Source organism: Protopterus annectens, chromosome 1.part1, assembly GCF_019279795.1.
Source record: "Protopterus annectens isolate FY-2018-M chromosome 1.part1, PAN1.0, whole genome shotgun sequence".
Lineage (NCBI taxonomy): Eukaryota > Metazoa > Chordata > Ceratodontiformes > Protopteridae > Protopterus > Protopterus annectens.
In genome coordinates this window covers 949,551,779-949,571,182 of record NC_056726.1, presented here as the reverse complement: position 1 = coordinate 949,571,182, position 19,404 = coordinate 949,551,779, and the positions used below count along the sequence as shown (strand labels likewise).

General features: G+C 40.2%; 1 protein-coding gene across 2 annotated transcripts in view; it reads left to right on the top strand.

The window, feature by feature from the left end:
- The window catches only part of E2F6 (E2F transcription factor 6), a 338,395-nt gene that overhangs the window by 55,754 nt on the left and 263,237 nt on the right, over positions 1-19,404 (top strand). For both annotated transcript variants that reach the window (XM_044079134.1, XM_044079140.1), the window contains exon 3: positions 1,564-1,722. In XM_044079134.1, coding sequence (XP_043935069.1) covers positions 1,564-1,722 — 159 coding nt within the window. The remainder of the gene's footprint in view (positions 1-1,563; positions 1,723-19,404) is intronic.

The window sequence follows — 19,404 nt, the reverse complement described above, 5'->3', positions numbered from 1 at the left end:
TTGACCTTGTATGCCTGGATACACACCTATTTGACTTTCAAAAAGGCAAGTCATGAGTGCTCAAATTGCTTGAGCTCTTCAGAATTGTTATTGGGATTATGGGTAAGGCGCATGTAATCCACACACCATACCTGCACCATGCCAAGATCTTCTGCACTTATCCCTCATATTGTGATTAACTCTCAAACTCTCCCAACTCAGCATTAAACCTTACATAGTTTGTTGGATAGTTAATTGGCTTTCTGACAGAACCTGTGCATCATTAAAGTTGGGGGGTATTTGCTGCAGACAGAAAATTGCCACGATTGATGTTCCACAAGACTTGTGTGTCATTGGTCCCCCTCCATTTTGGTACATACTTCTCCAACATAAATGTTGAAATGGGACTTTGGCTTATCAAGTTTGCTAATTGCAGACAGGAGGTAATAAAATCTCAGTTTTATACTCGTTAATCGCCAACTTATTCTCAACAGCAAGAAGTACAACATAGTTATTCCCCTTTGGTAACTGTAGCATCACTATAGGTGCCCTAAAGGTCACCTACTTTATTCTGATGCAGTCATTTGGGACCTCAGTGCCTACGATAAGACTCCTTTGACAGCCACGGCTTTGTAGTGGTTAGAAAATCCTGTATTGCACAATTCATCTTTTGTAGTATCTCATCAAGGTTCAAAATAAGCATAGTTCAGACTTATTCCTCCATTATTAGGATCATTGACCTCAATATGCCCTCCAGGATGCATATTACTGAGTGCCTAAACCAACTTGACAGATCTGCGTTAACTTGCTAAATAGATCTCAAGTCTCAGTACCCTTGTATGAATGACCTGTCTCTGTTGGCCGTGTCATAGAGACATCTGAGGAATGATTTTTGCTTGGCTTTCTATTCTGTGAATGGCTCAGCGCTCTGAACTTCTCCTCTTAAGTAGAACTAGTAGTAAAGCAAGCACAACCACTAAAGAGACCAAAGCCTTTGCAACCACATTAGCAATCCCAGATGCAGTGTCGTCTACTTAACCAACTGTATTGTTGATTTTCTGGAATAAGCTACCCTTGCATGTTTAACAGAACACTTCCCCTTAAAGTGCTGTGCTTAACATGCAAGGCAGCTTATTTCTAGTTTGGATTACTGCAGGTTTTCTCTTGGGTTACATGGGGGGAAATCTACTTAGTCTCCCACTGGTATTGGGTGACATGGTTGACCACCTTGATGGTCTTGTCGGACGTAAGCTTAGTAAGACTCTGTGAACCCATTACATCTTACAAAGTAGAGACTTTGTTCAAATGAATGTTGTAGCACTTCATCTGTTAAAATGCTACAATAGATGACCTGGGGCTGCAATCACTGAAAGGCTGTGCAGCTGTAATGAAATGTTGCAAAAAGTTGTATCAAAGTAAAGTATGATGTTACTGTGGTACAGATAGAATGTTTGACTGTATGTTGGAAGTTGTGCCACTCTTGTATTCATACAGGAAGGGCCGTTGTTACTTCAATATTTGCATCTTTTTTTATATGTTTGGCAATCTTGTGCATAATTGTAGAAACTATTTGTTTTTTAATAGGGGAACTGACTTGAACGAGAGAGAATTCTCCCTACCAGATCAACAAAAACTAAAAGATGAACTTTCTGACTTGAGTGCAATGGAGGAAGCTCTGGATGAATTGATCAAAGACTGTGCACACCAGCTGTTTGAACTGACAACCAGCAAAGAAAATGCAAAATATCCTTTTGGTTGATGGTTTAAGTGGTATATGCATTTGCGTACATTAGGAAAAGTACTGCTGATTTTTCTGTTAATATTAATTTGTATGTTGTACAAATGGGAGAAAGGCTGTGTGTGTGGTCTACTGTGTCATGACAGAGAAATCACAGAGAATCAGTGTTAAAGTGGGGTGGTTGTTTTTCTTAGTCTTATCTCTTAAAAAAAATGGCAATATAATTTAGCAGAAGGCTATCGGTTCTGTTCCCACACCAGGTAGAAGGGGGATGGGGGTGCTGCACTCCTCTGTGTGCCATCCTTCAGATGAGACTTTGAACCGAGACCTCATCTTCTTGAGTTGGTGGTAACTCAGAATGATGTAAAAGATCCCACAGCACCTATCAAAAAGATAAATACACTCTAGTCTCCCCGAAAATAGGCCACTAGGTTTCATTCAACCAAGAATAAATAAAAACATTAAAATAAAACAATAAATATAAAATGAATTATGTCAGTGGGCTTTCAAATTGTAGAATTTCTAACCTGCACTGACTTCGTACTACAGTAGAGTTGGTCCTTTTAGATAAGGGATTGTAGGAGGGCTTTCCTCTTGTACATGTTTTTCTTTTTAAGCCCATTCATTGAAGTCATCGCTTTTATCATCAGTTGTTAATAAAAAATGGGACTCAAAACAGTATTATATCTGCTAAACCTACATGGCAAAGGAGGTGTTAGGATCGTGTGATGATGCCTAACCTTCCCAGCTGGCAGACGTCACCACCTGTCACAGTGCAGCACATCTCATCTGTTCTTCAGCTCTTTCCTGAAGAGAAAGTTTACACAAAGCATTTCACATGATTCATGCTGCTTCAAACAATTCAGTGTCATTTCAGTTTATTTCTCCACACCTTCTGTGTTTGCTCTTGTAGGGGATTGTTAAATGTCCACATCAAGAATCCTTGTATTTCCCAGTTTTAATACAGTTCTGTTTTCTTGTGCTACTTTCCGCCAACATGGATAAAATGGATGTTTTTCCAACTGGACATAGTTATAAATCTCTTTTAAAATGCTGTCGTCGATGTTCCTTTTTTGCTTCTTCAGGTAAGTATTTTGATGTATGTAAATCTTTGATTACATATATTTTCTTGGCCTTTTTCTTTTGCCACTGTATCTGACACAATGTTTGGTGGACAGTCTTCAGGATGTTTTTTCCACTCCCTCCCTCCCCATAAGCCTGTCTTCCATCTGTTCCCTTAATCTTGGAGAAAAATAGTGTATGAATTTTTTTTTCTTATTAGTTTGTCTCACCTCATTACTTTAGCATAAGCTGTACTTCTTAGTGCTTGTTTAGGAACGTCTAGACTTGCCCTGCTAAGAACACTTTAATATTGAGGATTTACTTCTGTACATGTATTTGAAAGCTGACTGGATTCAAACTTCAACTGTTCAGCTTGTGCTGATTTGATGCAGGTTCCTTGTGCTGCAAGCCAATATCAGAAATTGCTTTAGTTTCAACAGGATATGCCACTGATTTGCTACCCCATTCTCTTTGGAGAACCTTTCATGCTGCTGTTGCAGCATATTGTTTTGGTAGGTAGATGTCACGCAGTCATCTGTGCATGTGCGGTGTTTTAGCCAGTGTAGACAGGATCTATTATTTTTCACTCTTGTTCAATTGTTTGGACAGTTAAAGTTTGGCTTTGGCATTGGATTTCATAGAATAATCAGTGTTCTTTCTTTGTTAGAATAAGGCGCTGTGATCAAAAAAATAACAACTAATTGTTTATGGAACAGACCCCGAATAACTGACTAATAACTGGGATCATAACATGGATAATTTGAGGGGACCCCTGCATGGGGTAAAGTGTTTAGGAGCTGCCTTTGCCCCATTAGTAGTACAGGGGCAGTCCTGGGGTACATTTTCTATTTGCCATCCATAGATTTAAGTGGCATTTGAATATGGACAAGGATGAACTTTGTTTTATGTGGATGGGGGGGGTCTCTGTTCCACGACAATGGTATCCTCTGCGAGGTATACCTGTTCGTCCAAACCATTCTGCTGATGTTGCAGAAGAGGTTCACATCCCTAGACCAGGTATTTCTGATGACATTTGACTTGCTGATGTGCAGTAAATCCATCAGTAATGGGTCAGAGAATGCCCTGTATTCCAGACACAGGTCACCTCTTAGCAGTCTGTAAGATACAGAGTATAGTGACAGGGCTTTGAGTCAGTCCATACTGTTGTCAGTAGTCTGCTTATGTGCATTGTTTATATTTCACGTTCATGAAAACTTGTCTTTATTGACTTGGTTAAAGCATTTATAGGTTACCCATGTGTGGATGGGTGTAACTGCTACATGGTACTGACACTAGCCCTCCTATAACCTTTTCTTTACATAGCTGCTCATCTGAGAGTAGCTGCTAACTGACACCTGTTCCCCTATTAGATTAACTGGTAATGCAGATTGGACACAGTCACAGCCTTTATATCACTTGAATCCTGTAATTTTCTTTTGTTTGGGGCTGTCCCTTTTAGTTCCAGCTTTTGTGTACTGTTTTTTGCTTTGTGTGCAATATGTCCTATGCTGTTTCACCACTTTGTACATAACAGCATCTGCGTCTTTTGGCTGCTGAGTAGAGAAAGTCATGGGCAGCCTTGCTTATCTAGCAAATCCATTATATTGTGGCCAGTTGCCTATATGTACCAAACTGAGTATATGTCACTGTTTGCCATGCATCCCTTTTGCAAAATACATGTATTTATGTATATGTACACATAAATATGCTAATACGTGTGTGTGTGTTATATGTATATATAGTTCCTCTTTGAATCATCGAAAGTTTGAAACATCGAAATTCTGATCATCGAGTTTCAAACCATTGAAGATTCAAAGGGAACATAAAAAAAAAAAAAAAAGAAAGAAACCTCTAAAAACTATTTTATGCAGGGGGGGCTGTGCCCCCCCCCCAACTTTAATATACAAACCTCCAAGATCGGACTACAGTGGGGTAAAGGGAAATCTCTGTTTTAGCGCTATATGCAGAAGCACTAAATGGGAGATTTCCCATACCCTGTCTGCAGTGCCATCACAGAGATGGCAGATTCACAGACACAGTGTGCAGGGCACCTTGCTGCCTTGCAGAAACACTAGCTTTTTCCCTTTTTTACTTACCTTTTTCTTCCCCTTGACAACATCGATGTTCTAAACACTCGATGATATGGTGTCGACCATATGAATTTCGATGTTTTTAAGTGGAACCATACACACACACACATATATATATATATATATATATATATATATATATATATATATATATATAAACAGTGGCTGTTATGTAATGTGCTTATCAGTTGGAAATACTGAGAAGGATAGCAAATCGGCAAAGGATTTTGCAGGAGGTAGAAATAGTATATATATATACACACACACACACACACACACATATATATATATATATATATATATATATATATATATATATATATATATATATATATATATATATATATATATATATATATCCATGCGAAGCATACATAAAAGTTATACTTTTAACATGAAAATGCATAAACTTTCTGAAGAGCACATGTGCTTAATGTGAGAATCCAGTTTATTTGTTTATGTATCTCTCTTTGTTTACTGGATGTTCCGACTGGGGTTTATTTCATTTTCAGCAGAGACCCAGGGAGAAAAGTTCCACATCTTAGGCAAATGCATTTAAAGGCAAAATGGTATTTTGTAAAATGCATTGTTTACATGGAAACACGATTATATGAATACTTCTAAAACATGTTATATAACATACATTAGCCCACGAATGTAAGGAAATACATTTTTCTGTTTTTTCATGTGGTAGTTGGTTACAGAGAAATTGTACAGATAAACAGTGGCTGTTATGTAATGTGCTTATCAGTTGGAAATACTGAGAAGGATAGCAAATCGGCAAAGGATTTTGCAGGAGGTAGAAAATGTAAATGATGTGTGAGAATATGCAGTAAGACTTCTTAGTGAGAGAGATATGAAGTTAGATGCGCAAGATTCGGGTACAGAAAAGGGCAAGTCAGGTTGGGGGCTAGCCTGGGGTAGTGCGTAAACAGAACCAGTTATTTAGCCGGTATTTCTTCAGTGATGTTTTGAAGCCAAGCAGCATGCCACCTGCCTGGGATTTGGATCCAGAGTTTTGCTACCTGCTTGGAGTATAGTGAGTCTCCTGCACGGTTTGATTTTCTAATGGATAGAAAAGCTTTGTGGTTGGATTATGAGACTTGATTTGTGGTGTAGGATTGTAGTATTCCTTTTAGAGCTGGGTATTTTTCTGGGGAGTTTATTAGTTTATGAACTGTAATACGTTAATGGTAATTGAGGTGATTTTTAAGTTCTAGCCAGTTAAGGCTTTTTAGTGGTATGTAATTTTTTTTTTTTTATTATTATTGCAGATTTTGCAGTTTTTTATAGGCTGTCTCTAGTTTATTTTTGATGGTTAAGATTTGTAAAGATGGGTGATGCAAAGAATAGGGCTGTTTGTGCTATGTTTTTTTTCTTAAACTGTTAGTGAGGAAATTCCTAGCTCTGTAGAGGAAACCTAGTTTCTATTTTTTTTTTTTTTTTTTTTTTTGCAAGGGAGTTAGTACTTGTATCTGAGATTATCCTCGAGTGTCACTCTAAGGAGTTTTGCTAATCATGGTTTAATTTCTCCAAGTCTTTCATATTTCTAATACTGTGACTGGAATGGACCCCATTCCTAAGTCAAAGTGCGATTTTAAAGCTCATGAAATTAGTATTGTTTCAATCTTTGTTAGCTAAATGTGTTCTTCACAGCACCCACAATGTGCCCAGAATTGATGACTCCTGCAATTCATACAAAGTTACATGTATCTGTGGCACATCTAAATAAGACTGTAAATTCTTTTTTATGAGACCCATTAGTCCTACTACTATTGGAACTGTCTGGGTATCCTTCCGCATTGCTCTTGTTTCTGCCTGCAAATCCTGGTATTTGATGACTTTGTGTCTTTCTGTGTACGTAGGATGCTGTAATCACTGGGTGTGCAATTTCAGTGATCAGTGTTACTTTCGACTTCTTTTCATGGACTACTGTATTTGGTTTTCACTCAAATATTTTTTCCACGTATGACATATTCTATTTTTGTTTTGACTGATTAGAATATGAAAGGATTGTTTTTGGTTTGAGTAGTTTTAAGGGTTGAAAAGCATCAGCTGTGTTTTTTTAGCATTTAAGGTAAATCTGAGCTATCTAGCCAGGATTCTATGAATAAAATGACCTTTTCAGTGTTTTCGTGTAGGGAGGCTAGTGTTTGGGCTGAGCAGATGAGAGTGGCATCATCTACATATTGTACGGGGGTAGCTTGTTTAGTGGCGGATTGTAGATTATTGAGAAAGATATTGAAAAGTAAGGATCCTATAATTGATCTCTGAGTGACTCCGACTGTAACTGTGAGGAAATCAGAATAGTGCTGTTGCATGTCACAGCTTGTTTCCTATTGGATAAGTATCTGTGGAACCAGGTTAGTGATGGGATATTGAGGCCTAGAGCGGCTAGTTCCTAAAGGAGTTTCTGGTGTGAGACAGTATTGAATTCTTTAGATAGGTCTAGGAAGACTTTTAAGACTAGAGTACCATTGTTTCAAAGTAGATTAACTGTGTAAAGTTTAAAAGGGCAGTAGAGGTGCTATGATTAGGCCGAAAGCAATGCTGCGATAAGGAGAGTGGATTATGGTTGGTGAGGTATTTGAGCAATTGGGTGTGGATACATTTTTCTAATATCTTGGATAGGGTTGGGAGGTTGACTGTTAAACGGTGGTTTGGTTGGTAGAATTTCCACCTTTATGAAGGGGTATGGTATATATTTTGCAGATGTTGGGAAGAGAATTTCTTTTATGGATTATTGATAAGTATGGATACTGGGAATGCTATAGCTTCTGCTGCTATTTTGAGGTACTGTGCTGGTAATTTGTTTGCTGCCAAGGTGGTTTTTCGTTTTTAGTAGGTATTTTCTTTTTATTGTTAAGGTGAGGACACTATCAAGTTAGTCGGGGATGTAGAATAGTGAGGGGGGTGAGGTGGAGTTTTGTTTGTAAAGTTTATCTTATTGCTAACCAAAGTAGGTTTTGAATTGAGTCACTGTATTCTTTGGGTGTTTAGAGATTGTAATGGGTTGGGAGGTAGAGGGTTGCCTGGGTTGAGCAGTGAGTTTATGGACTGCCAGAACAGTTTGGGTTTATTACAGTGGGTATTTTTTAGGTTTATAAAATATTATTTCTTGCCACTAAGTATTTATTTTTTTGTGAGACTTCTGAGAGATCTATTATCTTGTAGGGTTAATTGAGTTTTATTTTTGTAATATGTTTTCCAGGCCTGGTTTCTAATTAATAGTAGTTGCTTAGTAGTCTTTGTTGGTCAGGGGATGGAATGGATTTAACTGTCTTTCTCTGTGGGTCCTGCTTATTTAGAATGATTAGAAAGGTATGATTATAATGAATAACTGCTTCATCTAGTGATAATGTTTTTAGGCAGTTCCAGTTATATTGCTTTAGAGTTGTTCTAAAGCATTCAGGGTTGAAATTCTGCAAATTACGGACTTAATATGTTTATTATTATTATTATTTATTTATTTATTTTTTACGGGGAAGGTCCTACTGGGTAATGCTCATTTTCAGCAGAGGCCTGGGGAGAAAAGCTCCATTTGCTTACATTGCATTATACTAAGTTCCAGTGAAACACAGAGTAGTTGGATTTCTGCTTACATTTATACACAAACAGTAGCTACATGTATACATTCTGAGAATTTACAGAGGTGGAAGTTACTAAAGACAAAGCACATGTGCCACTTAGTGGATTGTACAGGCAGCAGTTATGTATAAAAATTGTCATTTCAGTAAGAGGTTGAGAATATTATGTTTAACAAGACTGTTTGGATAGTATTGTACAGTGAAAAAGTTTTAACCCTTTGATGAGCATGTACATCACCAGGATTGGTTAAGATGTTATTTAAGCAGTTGTTGAAAACTACTGAGTTTGTCTGAGAGTTTTATTTGCATGGGAATACTGCTCCAGAGTTTTGCAATGCTCTGGGAGTAGAGTGAGTCTCTTGAAACATTATTTGACTTATTTGTAAGTAATAAGGATTTGTTATTAAAACTAAGGTCCCTTGCTGGACAGTCGGGTAGAAATAAGTTTTGTAGTGCCAGGGCATTTTCAGGATGACAAATGAGTTGTGTGTGCTGTAGTCATTTGTGAATATGTTAGAAAGTTGTGCAGTTCAAGCCAGTTCAATTGCTTTAAGTTAAGACAGTGGTGGGCCCTGTAAGGGATACTGGTGGCAAATTTAGCCATTTTATTGCAGCAGGAGGCAAGTTTCTTTCTGTGAGTATTGTTTATTTGCTAGCATAGGAGCAACGTTTAAGAAAGTCGGCAGTAAGAAGGTGTTGGCTAGAGTTTTTCTTGCAGGATGTGTAAGGAATCCATTGATCCAAAAAAGGAGCCTAGTTTCTGGTATGTAGATTTAATAATTGCAGTATATGGTGGTCATATTTGAGATTGTTGTCTATAATAATGCCTAGAAGTTTACTGTGAGTTATAGTTTCAGTGACAATATTATTTGCTGACTTTATGGTAAAAGATTGCCTTTGATTTTGGCAACATTTTGAGGTGAAAAGCATTAACTTGTTAAAAAGTTACTTGCTTCTGAATGTTAATCTGCTTTCTGATAGTATAGGTGGGTAGATGGTCACTAATACTGCCTGGTAAAGTTGCAGTGGCATTGATGATGATGTTCATGTTTCACTGTTGTAGTCATCACATTTGGGTTATCTGCATTGATGATGATGTTCATGTTTCACTGTTGTAGTCATCACATTTGGGTTATCTGCTTGCAGTAGCCCTCAGTCGCCCTGATTAATAAAGTCTTGGGTCCTGCGTCGGTTGCTGTCTCATCTTCCATGACGTCAGGTAGTCAGGGGTGTAAAGCATGCAGCTGATGCCATTACATCAGTCTTTCTTGCCATGCGGTGCCTGAAGCAGAAGCAGTTCGCAAGTGCCAGTTGGTCGACTTCTGAAATTTTCATTTTCGAGTTTCAGAACCAAAGTCTTCAACTAAGCTAAGTACCCCATTGGGGAACCTTTTTCTTGCTCTAAACCAATGTCAGTAAAAGTTAACAATTGTATTTCTTGTGGAAAGCAAATACCTCATAAAGATTTTCATTCGTACTACATTCCTTGCTTAGGCCCAGATCACGACGTACCTCGCTGTCGGATTTGTGCCTTATTCAAACCTCGAACTATTCATCGTCGGTTCATTTACACTTCTAAATATTTTGGTACTTAGTTCAATTATCCAGAAATGGCTTCGGTAGGCCACCCGACTACCGGCATTCCGAAGAAACGCAAAGATAGACAGACCGCATAGGTCTAAAGCTGCCAACGATGCTTCTCCTAAGTTAGTCGCCAGTTCGCCGATGTGAGGTGCTTTCGCAGCCCCTGATACCTGCTATTTCAGATTCGCAGGCCTCTACTGAGACCCATTCGGAGTCCGGTATATGCCATGAGATGCTTTCTCAACTGTGGAACCTGTGGATGTCTCTACCTTGGATGGGTCCGGAGCCGCTGTGCAGACACTGGCTTCTGACGGTGTATTCAGGCCTACTGACTTGCATATTAAACCAACACCATCTTCTTCTTCAAGGCCTAAAACTCGATCCATGCCTAGAAAACAGACTGTAGGCCCCTATGCCTAAAAAACAAATGATAAGAATGGCTGAAGAACTTATTAGTCTAACCAGGGGAAGCCACCCTTCCCCCTCTTAAGAGACCTAGGACTGATTTTCCTTCTGATTCTTCTGATCAGGACTCTGAAGTGTCTGTTTCCACTGATGACCAAGATTTGCCCTTATCTACCCATGAGGATTCTGATGCAGAGAACTCCATTCCCTCTGCTTCCCCTCCAGAGGATTTCTCCTTTGGTGAAACCTTGCATACTCTTAAGGAGCATTTTTGCTGGGAAAGCCAGAATTACTCTGACTCCAAAAAAAAGGCTTAGGGATTTCTTACTCCTGCCCCAACACAGGCCTTTAGCTATACCTCCTGTACTGGACATTGTTGATGATGCCTTCTGAGAATCTAGCCTCGCACCTGACTTTTTACCTCCTGCTCCCAGAAAACCTGATCGGTATTACAGGGTTCCTGACTCTGACAAGTTCCTTTTTAAAAACCATACTGCAGATCCTGAGACCATTTCACAGGGACCCAAGGGCATTAAGGCTACTACTGCAAAAAATCCTATCCCCTCTGATAGAGACTCCAGGGCGCTGGATAGATTAGGTAATAAGGTATACACTTCTGCAACCTTGGCCATTAGGGCCTTAAACTGCCAGTTTCATACGTTAAAGTATCAGCAGCATATTATTGGATTGCTTAAACAGAAAATGATGTTGATTCCTGACTGTGCTGAAAATAAAGATTTACAGGATTTAATGCATTCTGCTGAACAAGTTGGAAAACATACTTTGCAATGTGGTTTTGATTCATTAGAGGCATCTTGTAGGGCTGATGTCACTGGGTCTGTTCTTGGAAGGCATGCTTGGCTTAAGGAGCAATCTTTGCCAGATCATGTTAAGAATAAATTGCTGGATGCTCCCTTAAACCAAGACTGCCTGTTTGGTAACAAAGCAGAAGTAGTACTTAAAAAGATGGAGGAAAAAGTTAAATCTATGCAGACTGTTAAAGATTTCCTGCAAGTACAGCCTCCTAGATTTTGTAGGCATTGGCCCTCTAAGAATTGGTCCTTTCCTGCCTTTTCCAGGCCTTCTCAGTCCAAACCCAGAACCAGCAGAGCACCCAGGCTGCACTCCCAAGCGACTCACAGGACTAAGCAGTGGGGGGCTCCCACTTCCAAAGCAGGAATTAGTAAGACTACCCTCTATGGTAAACTGTCTCACTACTTAAAACTTTAAACCTTCCAAGCCCTGCACAACTGACTGTTCCTTTAGGGGGCAAGATTGCCCTGCAGCCAAAAAATTGAGAACTCATTACCCAGGACAAATGGATTTTAAATATAGTCTCCCAAGGATACAGATTCCACTTTCACTCCTTACCAACCCCAAACGGTTAGCCGGATCTATCCCCAAATCAGTGGGTAGAGGCTCAAAAGCAAGTTCTCTCTCTTTTAAGCATCAGGACTGTTCAGCCTGTCCCAGAAGAAGAATGGGGACAAGGTTTCTATTCGAGACTTTTTCTGGTACCCAGTAAAGACAATTCATGGCGTTGTATCCTGGACCTGTCTATCCTAAACACATTTTTGATAATCCCAAAATTCAAGATGCTAACTCTTCATCATCTGTTTCCTGTGCTAGGCAAAGATGCCTGGTTGGCAACACTGGATTTAAAGGAAGCCTACCTGCACATCCCAGTAAGGGAATCTTGCAGAAGCTACATACGCTTCAAAGCAGGCTACATGCACTATCAGTTCTCTGCACTGCCCTTTGGCTTATATACTGTGCCCAGGGTATTCACAAAGTGCCTAGCTCCAGTCATTGCTTTCTGCAGGCAAAGAAATATTCAAATATACCCATACCTGGGCGATTGTCTAATTCAGGCAGAAAGCCAGGACATACTATTGAATCTGGCATTTGTAAAAAAATTGTTAACCTCTCTGGGGTACACCATGAACAAAAACATCACATATTGTACCCTGCCAGCAAATTGTATTACTGGGAGCAAGCTTGAATACAACTTCCTAGATGGCCTACCTCACACCAGAGAAACAAGTTCATTTGACAGCCTAATTCAAACTACTGGCCACAAACACCCGGCTATCTGCAAGGAAAATACTGCAAGCCCTGGGGTTCATGGCTTCCTGCATTCTACTAATTCCATATGCAAGACTGCATATGCGGAAACTACAGTGGTATCTAAAAAGCCTATGGTGTCAACATTCTCAGGATCTAGAATTGATTATTCCTGTCACACCTTGTCTACAGAGTTCCTTTATTGGGCAGAGGCCTGCCACCAAAACAAGGGACTGCCATTCAGTCTACCCCCTACTGCCCAAACCCTAACAACAGACGCATCAGACTATGCATGGGGGGGCTCACTTGGCAGGGCATGCATTCAGGGCAAATGGAACCAAAGTCAAATGCACCTGCATATCAATCCAAAAGAAATGTTAGCTGTACAGAGTGCTCTGACAGCCTTCAAGGACCACATTCTTCCAGGACAATTATTGGTAAAGATGGACAATACCACTGTTATGTGGTACATAAACAAGCAGGGAGGAACCCACTCATACCCTCTCTGCAGACTAACCATGGCTCTGTGGAACACAGCCTTGAGCTACCAAGTGCACCTACAGGCTTAATTCCTGCCAGGAAAGCTAAATACACTGGCAGACGACCTAAGCAGAAATCTCATGAACCCACATGAGTGGAAACTGGAACCAAAGATATTCAACATGTTGAAAAACAAATGGGGGAGCCCAGAGATGGACCTGTTTCCTTCCCCCCAGAACTACCAATTGGACAAATTCTGCACAAGGACTCCCCACAAACAAGCTTGGAAAGTGGATGCCCTGTCCTTCACTTGGAAAAACCTATCAATTTATGCCTTTCCCCCTCTGCCTCTCCTCTCCAAGGTACTACTAAAGATCAGATGGAACAAACCAAGGACAATACTGATTGCACCAGACTGGCCATGCCAGCACTGGTACCCCCTCTTGCCAAGTGTAAGACTGCTGGCACCTGCCTCAGACCACTACCCTGCTGTCCCAGCAGGAGGGCCAGATTCAGCACCCATAGCTTCCAACCTTGAACCTGGCAGCCTGGCTAATTACCTGATCTCTCTGTTACCATCCCTCAGTAAAGTGATGGATGTCATTCTGGAGGCAAGGAGGCCTAGTACTAGAAAATCCTATCCTGAAAAATGGAAAAGATTCTCTTCCTGGAGCCAAACTCAGGGGATGGGCACAGCAGCACCTAATTTACCTCAGATTCTTCAATACTTAACTGAGATGCTTCACAAGGGCCTTTCCTTTTCCTCCATCAAAATTCATGTCTCAGCCATTTCAGCTCATTACAATACAGAACCACCCCTCTTCTCTCATCCACTGTTGAAGCAGTTTCTCAGAGGGGCCAAAAACTTAAGACCACCCAGGAGAGCCCCTACTCCAGCCTGGGACATCAACTTTGTATTGGAAAAACTCACTCTACCTCCATTTCAGCCAGCTGCAAATGCAGAGATGAAATTCCTTTCTTGGACAACAGCCTTCCTTCTAGCCATCACTTCAGCAAGAAGAGTGTCTGAATTACAGGCCCTCATGGCAGTAGAGCCTTTCATCATCTTTCATGCAGACAAGGTGTCCCTCAGGACCAATCCCTCCTTCATGCCCAAGGTGGTATCCAGTGTGGCCCTTAATCAGTCCATTCATTTGCCAACCTTCTTTTCTAATCCACAAAACAAAGGGGAACGAGTACTGCACTCCTTGGACGTGCACAGACAACTTGGATTTTACTTGGACAGGATTAAACCTCTCGAAATCTGAACAGCTGCTGGTTGCATTTGCTGCAGGGGCAGAGGGGAAGGCCATTTCAAATCAAGCCATTTCTAAGTGGATAGGCCACTGCATTCATTTCTGCTATAAGCACCATGGAAAACCTACCCCACAAGGGATTAGACCACATTCAACCAGGGCTGTATCTGCCTCTACAGCCTTTCTCAGAGGTGTCCCTACCAGGGACATCCTAGAAACTGCTACCTGGAGTACTGTACATATCTTCACCAAGCATTACCACTTGCCAATTTTTTCTAAATCCAGAGTTGGTTTTGCCACTGCAGTCTTGCAGGGCCCTATAGCTGGTCCTAATGCTATCTAATTACCTCCTCCCATCCTTTGCTTTGTAATCGAAATGTGATGATTGCAACAGTGAAACATGAAGAACATAGTGAAGTTGTGTACACTTACCATAAATGTAGATGTTGGAGTGTATTCACTGTTGTAGCCCTGGTTACCCTCCCTCCAGACCCTGACTTCTATTGCCTATACCTCTATTTTTGTTTACTATGCTTTGGTGTATTTGCTTTTTTGTTGGAGGTGTAACCTTGTATATAATTGCTTCCCATTATGGGGGCACCTGATATCTGGGGCAAGAAAAACTGATGTAAAGGCGTCGGCTGCATGCTTTATACCCCTGACTACCTGACGTCATGGAAGACAGCAACCGACGCAGGACCCAAGACTTTGATAATCAGGCCGACTGAGGGCTACTGCAAGCAGGTAACCCAAATGTGATGACTGCAACAGTGAATACACTTGAACATCTACATTTATGGTAAGTGTACACAACTGTACTTTGTGGGGTTTATTTGAAAGAATTCAGTCTAGTGTGGTTTATTTGTGGGTCCTGGTAGTGATGTTTAATAGTTCTGAGATTCTGAATAAGTGTAGATTAAGTGAGGTATTTGTTTCCAGCCAACGTTTATGTTTGCTAAGATTATGGTCTCTCTTTAATATTGTGATACCGCCACTGAAGAACAACTTCTTCAGTTGTGGTTAGACTGTTTCCAGGAGAATGTATAGTCCTACAAGGTGAATTGATTTTCTGTTAAGAGTCTGAGGGGTCTATATTAGAACACTGAAGTTTCAAAACTTTGAGTGTTCTAATATCAAACCCTAGTCATTGAAAATTTAAAACATCAAACATACAGAGCAGCAAATGTTTTCCTAAACATATACACACAACACAAGCGCACCAAACAAACAGCAATCCACACACATACACCTAAACTCTTACACCTAACCCTACACTAAACTATACATACACCACTAACTATCCACTTACCTTAACCCAAACCCTAACTCTAAGGTCCATCACTATCGCACAGTCACCTCACCCATGCCCTAACTCCCCTACCCTGCCCTAACCCTCACGTCCACACAATCGCACACTTGCCTGACCCCGACCTGTAACTTTCCACCACAGTGCTGAAAATACCGAAGCAACAGAAACGGACAACGAATTCTTTCCCTATGAAAAAATTTGGTTTTCTGTTTCTTCAATATTTTCAGCATTCGCTGAAAACAGGTCGATATTAGAACACTCGAAGTTTTGAAACTTCTGTGTTCTAATATAGACTCAGTCTGAGTTGGGTAATAAGAACTTCAGTGTTTTTGAAATTTTGGGATAGTTTGATTATGTTGGATTACTTCTAGGGTGTTAGTAAAAGTTATTGCTACTCCACTTCCACTCTTTGTTAGTCTGTCTGACCTGATTGTTATATCCAGGGGAACTATTTCATTACTAGTTATTTCTGGCTTTAGCCAGGTTATGTCGGGGGTTATAGTGAGAGGGTTGTGTGGATATAATGGGTCTTATTGCATATATGTTGAAAATTTTATGTTTTTGAGAAATAGGTTGTGAACTGAATTGTGGTTTGGGAGAGGAGTTGTATCATTTTGATGGGGTGTGGTTGGTTCTGGCTATATATTGGTGCTTGGACCAGGGTTGGGGTGGATGTCCCACTTTGGACCAACTTAGTTATTGTATGCAGGTATGTGTAGAAATATCTAGCCTTTTTATGTGCGATTGAAAAATGATGACTCGCTGAGCTTTAAGTGTTTTTAAAGGTGCGTATGTTTAGTAGCAAGTGTAGTTATAGTTTGGGAGATGTGGTTGAGAAATGTGGTGTGTTAGAGGACTGTTGGGGTTGTGGATTTGTGGGAGAGAAGCTTTGTGGATTTAAGTGGGACTGGAAGATTGTGAGGTTTGTCAAAAGGGTGAGTAGTGTTATGGTGATTGCAAAATAAAATTTTGATCTTGAAAGGAATGTAATATGTAATGTATTTCAAGATAGTGGAAGTAGTGTTTGCTGTAGGATTGCTAGGTTGTTGTGTATTGCTAGGTTATTGTGTAATGTATGTTTAGGGTGTACTATTGCAGGCTGCAAGAGTATTAGGTTAGGAGACTTATTAGTGATGGAGGATGGGGAGATGCTGTGTGAGGTTGTTATTGGTGAGAGGTAGGCTTGGGTTGGAAAGTGTAAATGTAGATGTAGTGGGAATTGGGGGTAGCAGAGGGTAGTGGAGCCCAAGCAGAGTGAGGGTGGAATAGAGCGGGTCCCCCCACACAACCAGTGGAGTTACATTAAGAAGGAAGGTAACCTTAACACAATTTGCAGAGATTAATCTACCTCAAGCAAAATGTATTTTGTGCCAGTGTTTCTGATGGTAAAGAAAATAGCAGTAGGCAGTACTACGTCAGCCAGTATATTGAGGTAAACGGTCTTACTAAGCTTGATGGAAATTAGCAGACTGACTTGTCCACAAGTGTTTTTTTTTTTTTTTTTTTAGGGACTGTAACCCGGGTCTATATTGTTTAGACTTTCTACCTAGTATAAGGTGCTACTGTTAAAAATAGGGCGCTTAAGCAATACATTTTTATAATGTGTATTTGCAAGATATGTTGTTAGCCAAGTAACAACTATTGGGTCAAAGAAAAATTATATTGATTTAATTTTATTGGGAGGGGGATAGCTAAATACATTGAGTGCATCATTCACTTATGATTATGAGTTGAACAGTAATCATATTTTAAATGTTCTTTTTGTCTGGAGTGTTCTTGGTTGTAGATGGCTGGTCTCGCCAAGTATATTGGCAACATTTTCAGGAAAGTGGATGATGGTGCACTTTATAAATATTAGTTCTACTGTCTACAGCTGAAAGAGACGAAAGTAGGCAGTGTTAAGACTAACAGAGGAAGGGAGAAAAATTAAGCTTAAACTTCGCTTAATAATGGAGAGCTGTAGAGGTTAGGAAAATGTACCCAAATCCGTACCTTCACCATTGTTCCCGGAGTTCCTTTGTCAGATGATTAAGAAACACCTTTGTAAGGACTTCAGCGTGTGTGTGTGTGTGTGTGTGTGTGTGTGTGTGTGTGTGTGTGTGTGTGTGTGTGTGTGTGTGGACAATGAACACATTTGTTAGTAAGTAAATGAGCAAGCACCTTTTAGAAACTAGAACAGTTTAACCCAGACGTTTGTTTGCTGCAAAACACTTATGCCTTTGGCACTGCTATAAGTTCTTGTCAGTAATTAATGTGTCACAGATATACATGGTTAACAGTAGCAAATAGTATGTTTTCTGAAATACAGAAAATATAACAGTATAAAACCAATAAACAAATACGTATAGACTACTGTGCTTTGTACTGTAACAGTGACTTGCCAGGGATGGTTACAAGAAATATGTATTGTAATACTGTCATACAGACTGAAAACATTAGTAGTTTTAGGTGATAGTGTATAAAGAAAGCAAAGGGCAACACTAAGTATTTGTCAGCTTAACACAGTGGCTGACCAGGGGTGTAATTTTCCTGTGGACAAATTATTGAAGTCTCATCAATTAAGTAGGAAGAAAAAATCTTGCATATTCACTGCGCTATAAAGAAAAATTCCACACAACACAATTAAAATGTGGTTCACCAGTATCACATCTGGAAGAAGCTATACCTGTCAGTATGTTTGGCAAAAAGCAGGCTAAGTAATAGTATTGGCACCTATCTGATGTAGTCAGTGCACTTTAAATGACCAGCAGCACCAGTAAAAACATACGGCTTCTCAGCAGTGCATCAGAAACAAGATGAAGAAAAAAGTGTAACTGCCTAAAAGAATGTAAAGCAAATGCAGCAGACAAGTTCCAAAGCACGGTTTGTTCTCTGGAAATACTACTAAATTTATGCTAGCAGAAGAAACATACTGGGCCAGATTCACGAAGCCTCCGTGTAAGAGTTATAACTCTTACACGGAGGCTGCAGTTAAACGGTGTGATGTCAGCATGTCATGCATATGCATGAGGTGCATGAGGCATGCTGAATCACACTAGTAACTCTTACACGGTCCGTGTAAGAGAGTAGGGGGCGTGTCTGTAGGCTAAGCCCTGCAAGCGGACACGCCCCCGGAAGACTAGAATGGCTGAAAGTAAACAGCCACGAGAGAGGCCATGGAAATGTGAATAAACACACTACACAACACATGCCCCGACAGACCATCAGTGTATAAAGTGAAGAGATGTTATAAAATTAAATTAAAACCTGTTTTATTTTTTTTAAACCCTGTAAATGTTTGCTACTGTGTGCACCGGTGTGCTACTAGCGCAATTGCAGTTAGCAGTCAGTGGAAAAGGATATAAAAACTAAATATGCAAAGTAAGCCAAGAAGTAATAGCTTAGCAGTAGAGTTGCTGGCCTAAGAGTAGGCAGGCAAGGTTCGAGCCCCCACAACAACCTTTTTTTTTTGTAAATAAGCACTAAAAAGCCCCCTGACAGTATTGTACAAATGTAAAAGTATTCCCTTTTGTAAAATGGAATGAAATGGAGCATATATTTTGAAGTAACACAATAATAAAAATAGTCAGAAATGTACTGATAGCTAAGCTGCTGTGAGACAGACTGCCCGTAGCTGAGTAGTGTTTAAAAAGCTGCAAACTGAGTGCCCGTTGCTAAGCACCGGTTTAACAGGCTGAAACTGTTTGCAACTAGCTGTGCTGAGCTGAACATGTGTGTCACTAGCCAATTAAGGTTTATCCCAGCGCACACCGCTTGCGCGCTCCCACAAGCTAACTGTCAGTGCGCATGCGTTAGCTCACAAGCAAATGAGCGCAGACCTGCTTTTAAGTGCTTAAAAGTGCTTTTGGCA